The sequence below is a fragment of the Neophocaena asiaeorientalis genome, unplaced genomic scaffold, assembly GCF_003031525.2.
Source record: "Neophocaena asiaeorientalis asiaeorientalis breed wild unplaced genomic scaffold, Neophocaena_asiaeorientalis_V1.1 scaffold65, whole genome shotgun sequence".
NCBI lineage: Eukaryota > Metazoa > Chordata > Mammalia > Artiodactyla > Phocoenidae > Neophocaena > Neophocaena asiaeorientalis.
This window is the reverse complement of record NW_020173215.1, coordinates 6,468,055-6,474,218: the sequence shown is the minus strand read 5'-3', so window position 1 is coordinate 6,474,218 and position 6,164 is coordinate 6,468,055. Positions and strand designations below refer to the sequence as shown.

The window sequence follows — 6,164 nt, the reverse complement described above, 5'->3', positions numbered from 1 at the left end:
TACAGTTACTGTTAAGAGTACTTTAGGAATCAGACATGTTTAATATATGATACATTGCACTGGAGACCTGCTTCATATAAAATTTAAAATGACACTAGAAATTCCCAAGTATTAAACACATACTACAAATACATTCATGAGCAGATACACTCATTTTAAGAGATTCTTAACCACAATTCAAAATCATCATTCTGATTCTCTTCCTATTAAAAAACAGAAGTCATAGTTAAAAGTGCCCCAGGAATATCTGACAAGGTTAGAAAAAAGGTCACCCTTAGTTAGATGCAGCTTCATGTTTGTGCTAATACAATGTTTATTGAAAAGTAAAATGCTTTTTGATAGAATTATTCTTACAGTGCTTGATTGTTATCAGGTCTTTCAAAAGATCCAGAACCATTGGATGTCTTTTCTTTAAAGAAGTGAAGAATATTAGCATTGCTGTTTGTGGATGAGTATCTTTCTTCATTTTCATCTACTCCTGATCTTTTGGATTTTGAAAGCATTTCTGCTGAGTAACATCGTTCCATTGTATACGTTTTCACTCGTGACTGACTATTAGAGATGCCAGATCTATCAGAGGAATGGGCTCTACGAAGGTATCGAGAATGTGGCCTTTCTTCTGCCTCTTGGATTGCTCTTCCCCTTCCACTATTACTGGTTTCTTGTTCTTGATTTCCCCACTGAGTATAAAGGCTGCTTCCATCTCCTGAAGAAAAATCACTTGAATTTTTATTCTTTGGAAATATAGTCATTTTATTTGGGAGTGGCTGGTCAATCAAAAGTCTTCTTCTGTCAAATAAACTACCACTCATACTGGTACTGGAAGAAGCCGTAATTGCAGTAGAAATTGTGGCATGTCCACTATCAATCGAGTCTTCTACAGTTCCTAAATCTTTACTTTTTGTTGAAGAATTTCGGGACATAAAAGGATGGTCTAATACTGAAGACAGACTTAAACGATCTGCTGGATTTCTACGAAGTAACTGGTGAATAAGGTCCTTGGCTTCTCTTGACAAAAAAGTTGGCATTTCATAATCTGCCAATACAACTTTATTTAACGTGTTCTTGATGGTGTCAGTGTCAAAAGGTGGTCTTCCAATAAGTAACGTATAAAACATACAGCCCAAGGACCAAATATCAGATTCAAGTCCATGTGCACTTCGAGTTGCAATTTCTGGGGAAATGTAATTAGGAGTTCCACATAAAGTATAGTGCTTTTCGTGTGGCATTTTCAATTGAGTGGCCAGCCCAAAATCAGCGATCTTGATGTTCATATTATGCGTAAGTAAGAGGTTAGAAAGTGTGAGGTCCCGGTGTAATATACCATGAGAATGGAGATACAGCATTCCTGTGATGATCTGGTGCATGAAGTGTCGAGCTATTAGAATGCAAAAATTAAAACTTACAATTTAGAAAATCTGAAGATTCAGTATTTAGAATACATTATGAAACCCAAGTACATATGCCAGTATGACAATTAGTAAACTGGTTTGTAGCTTAGTTTTACCAGCCAAAATACCACTCTGATAATTTCATAATATTCTTTAATAATTCCTATTAAGACAACTAGGCACTCCTTTTAAACTCTGTCCTTTCCAACTAATGAGTTTTCTAAATACAGTTAAGGGAAGCTTAATTTTATTAGGAACTGGGAGTGACCAGAGTTAACTAGGGTAACCAGAAGTCCATAGAAAGAGAAAATATTTATAAACAATTCATAAATAATTCAAATTGTAAAAAAGAGAAAAAAGAAAAGCAAGCTGAATTTCCTTTGATGTCCTCCCAAACCCTCCTAAAAAGTAGTCACTATTAACAGTTTATATATATTCTTTTAAACTTTTCTTCCATGTGCTTATGTACACTTAAATCTATAGAAATACACTGTAATAAATGTTTTTAAAATATAAAAATGGTATAAAAATATAGTTTATTACTTTTTTTTTGCCACTTCACAATATTTCTTGGAGATATTTCTATGTCAGTACACATAGATCTCCATCTTATTAAATTGCTATTGATTAATATTTGGGTCATTTCAAGATTATAAAAAAATATAGCAATAAACATTCTTGTACATGCTTGTTTTCTTGTGCATATAAATGGGGTGCTTCATTATGGTAAATTCAAGAAGTAGAATCACTGGGTTCAAAGATAAAATTTAGTATTTTAATACCTTGCCAATCGCCCTCCAAAAGGCTGTTATTTTCAAGCATATCCTTGTTGAAATTAGGTAGTCTCAATCCAATGGGTAAAAATATGGTACTCGTTATTTTAGTTGGCATTCTTATGATTACTACTGATTTTGAGCATCTTTTCGTATGTTTATTGGCCAATTATACTTTCTCTTCTGTGAACAGTCTGCTTACATCCCCTGTCCATTTTCCTATACAATTATCTTTTCTTTTAAGGCATGCCTTATATTTTAAATATTAATTGGACAGCCATTTGTTATACAAATATTTTCTTCCTATCTTTAACTTTTAAATTTGTTGACAGTATCCTTTGTCATACACATTCTTAATTTTAATTAGTCAAATTGGTAATTCATTTCCTTCCTATCTTTTGCAAGTTGTCTTATTTAAGAAGGCCTTACTATTATACAGTATTATGAAAAATGCAGTACTCATCATCAATATGTATATGAATTTATTTTCTTATTATGTATTATGTTCTTATTTTCAGTCTAAGGATATGAACATTTCCTTAACTCTTAACACATATGACCAAATTGTTTTCCAAATGGGTTAAATATAGATCAAATGGACAAAAAGCCTATCAGCAACCACCTTTCTTAGCTTTCAATCTTAGCCTGCAATGTCAGTTAGCAGGGTAAGATAATTTGAAAACAATCATTTGTGTGATGATATACGGACCTTACTTGATCCTGATCTGAACTGTAAAAAAAGTTACTTATAAGAAACTAGGGAAGCTGAAACTGACAATGTGTTTGACAGTAAGGAATTATTAGGTGTGATAGTGACTTTGTGCTTACGTTTTTTGTTTTTTTTTTAAAGTCTGCATTGTTTAAAGATAAAAAGATGTCTATGATTTGCTTCAATATACTCTGAGGAATTGGGGGAATAAGAAGGGTACAGATGAAACAATGAGTTGATAGTTTTGGAAGCTCAGTGGTAAGTTCATAGGGGCTCATTATATTACTGTCTTAAGTGTTTGACATTTTCTAAAATAAATGGTTTCAACAGGTACTGTGTTTGACTTAGAAACTACTTTATAGTCATCAACAGCATCCTAAAAAGCTTTTTCTAAATTTGAAAAGATACACATTCAACTGTGACCAATGACTTAATTTAAAATGTTGTTTTGGCAAAAGATGGATAGCAAATTTCTTCTTCTACTTTATTTCTGTAATGCCTGAATTATTTATATGAATTAACAACTTTCTTAATTTGGGGGGGGGAAATCTCTTTTTATAGCCCAAAGTAATAATTGAAACAGTTTTACTAAATATTATAAAACAGTACATTCTTCAAAACTACAAAGAGTAAAATTTGTATTTTCCAAAAACAATTTTTTTTAAGAAAAATGAAAGAAAGAAAAAAAGAAGCACAGCCTACCTTCATTTTCTGAGAATGGTTTTCTTCTGTTTTTTAGATACCTGTTCATTTCTCCATTATGGCACATTTCTAATACTAGGTACACATAATTGTTATCTTCAAAATAGTTATACAGCTGAAATGTAAAAGGGCATAATAAATTATAATACAGAAAAATTCAATGCCCTTGGCCACTTTTATAAAATTTGTATCTTACCTCCAAGATAGAAGGATGTTTCAATTGGCAATGTATTTTCACCTCATTTTGGACTCTCTGTACCATTCCAGCTTTGTACATGGCTTTCTTATCTATCTAAAAATAACATGAGAGGTTTAAATGTTGATGATAGACTTTCAAATGTGAAGTTGTCATGTTAACTTTGAAAAGAGAAAGTATACTATAAAATATTCTGAAGTCCTTTTATCTTCTTTTTGAGATCAATTTATTTCGTTGTCTATTTTCCCCATGCACCTAGCAAAGTGCTTGACAGGGTGGACATTCAATAAACTTGCCCAATGCATTCTAATACACTCTACCAACTTAAAGAATTTAATAGCTCAACCATCATATCTATGATAATAACAACAAATAAAATTTAGCAAAGCTTTAAAACAAATCTTCCCTTTTCCTACTGGTTTAGGTGTTTCTTAATTTCCTTATGTTACCCCTATTAGACTGACTTCTAACAATCAAGAATAGTATTTTAGCTTTTTACAGTGTAATACAGAACTATGCACAGTGTATTCTTCTTATTATAAACAAATTATTTGTTCTTTTACTGCTACCAATTACTCTAAGTACATATAATTAGAACAGATACCAAATCTAATGAACATGAGTAAAGACAGAACACTTATTTAAGCATGGTTAAGGATCTCCTAAGAGATCCTTAAGTTTAACTGTTGGAACTACTGTCTTCTGCCCAAGCAATGGGTTTTTTACAGCATAAAGAAAAGGCTGGCAGGTAAGGAGTTTCTAACATCTCAAGTAGCAAACCTCTCTAGTTACTTGCAAAGTAGAAGTGAGAAACTGATTAACATATTCTTACCATTTTGATTGCAACTTCCAAACCAGTGTGAATGGACTCAGCTCTATAGACACCAGCAAATGATCCTTTACCAAGCAGATTTCCAACTTTAAAATCCTTAAAAGTTAAAATTAAAGAATATGTGTAATGATTTTCGACGCAGAAAGGAAGAAAAAATAGGAAGGGGCTGGAAAAAAGAGGCTAAAATGGATCGGGAGGATTATTTGCATTCAAAATTCAAGCAGGTATCACACCTCGATACAGCAGGTGTCTGGGGTGGACAGCATGTTGACGCCTTGCGGGTCTCTGAGCTTCCAGGCTTGTCTCTGGATAGAGCACCCTAATGGTCTGGTTCCTCAGCCTCAGCGTAGCCTCAGCATCCTCGTCCCACCCCCAGCCTGCCCCCGAGAGCTAAGACCCTGAACGGAATCCCGCCGCAACTCCCGCCGGAGGTAACCGCCATCCCCTTGGAGAAGGGGAAGATAGCCTTGCCCTGCTCTAGCGCGGCAGCTCCGGCGGGATCGCTGACCTGAAGCCGCGGTGTCTAGGGACAGAAGGGCGGGGCCGCGAGCAACACACTTGTCCCACCATCCCCGCGTCTCAGAGGGGCGGGCCGCTCCGCCCTCAAACAGCCGGGCCCCCGGCGGTTGGGACCCTCCCAAAGCACTCCGGCGTCCAACCTGCAGCCGTTAGCTGCGCTCTATCCCCTTCCTGCCAGGGTCTCGACGAGTCCCGGCACTCCGACTCCCACCCGCCCTACTGAGGACTGCCGAGTCTTTTCACCTCGATCTTCTCCCCGATGCAGGTCGCCATATTTCCAGGCCGCGGTCCGTGCTCCCCGGATTAACTCCCTTTACGCAGTCCTTTCGAGGCAGCGCTCCAAGTAGGCAGCGTGTCTTGGCGTCCATCAGGCTCGGCTCTCTAGGCCGCCGCTCCCGGCGACGACACCACAGCCACCGAAAGGTGTCCCGGGCACCTTCCGAGGCCTGGGCGGCGCCTCCGCGCTCCCATTTTGAAAAACTCCCGCCGGTTGCCGTTCTAGCGAGGTTGGAGGGGACGTAAGGAGGCGGGGCGATCAGCAGAAGCTGCTCCTGGGCGCGCATGCGTGGCAGGCTCCTTATCCGCTCGCCTCCGGGCCGAGGACCGGAAGTGCTTCTGCAGCCTAGAACTTGGTTGGGAGCGTTGGCAGTTCGGCTCTTGGAAGATCCGCGCAAGACGGATAAAAAAGGTAGCTTAAGATATGAGATATTCACAACTGGTCAGTTACTCACTTCACGGTCTGAAAAGCTACTTCTTCCAATTCTGTAAAGGGTTTAAAACAATTTTTGAATTCCAAATGCTTAAACTTGACGGAGCAGCATAGGGGAAAAAAGTCAGTACTTGACTTAACCACCCGTTTACACCTCTGTGCTTACTACAGTTTTTCATATCTGTAATGAATGGATACGGTGCTTTAAGAAAATTGACTCCATTATTTATTTTGGTAAATTTCTATTAATTATAATGCCATTTGTAGAACAACACATTTGAGAATTCTCACACACGTGCGATAATGTATTGATCAAAAAAGACCTCCGACGGG

General features: G+C 37.5%; 1 protein-coding gene across 2 annotated transcripts in view; it reads right to left on the bottom strand.

The window, feature by feature from the left end:
- Nucleotides 1-5,631, bottom strand: part of PLK4 (polo like kinase 4) — a 17,499-nt gene extending 11,868 nt beyond the window's left edge. Inside the window, exons 1-5 of one of the 2 annotated variants that reach the window (XM_024745030.1) lie at nucleotides 5,366-5,631; nucleotides 4,604-4,699; nucleotides 3,772-3,867; nucleotides 3,576-3,690; nucleotides 355-1,378 (exon numbers count right to left, since the gene is read on the bottom strand). In XM_024745030.1, coding sequence (XP_024600798.1) covers nucleotides 355-1,378; nucleotides 3,576-3,690; nucleotides 3,772-3,867; nucleotides 4,604-4,699; nucleotides 5,366-5,395 — 1,361 coding nt within the window. In that variant the 5' untranslated portion in view covers nucleotides 5,396-5,631. The remainder of the gene's footprint in view (nucleotides 1-354; nucleotides 1,379-3,575; nucleotides 3,691-3,771; nucleotides 3,868-4,603; nucleotides 4,700-5,365) is intronic. The other variant, XM_024745029.1, reaches the window with a different exon arrangement.
- Nucleotides 5,632-6,164: the final 533 nt, after the last annotated feature.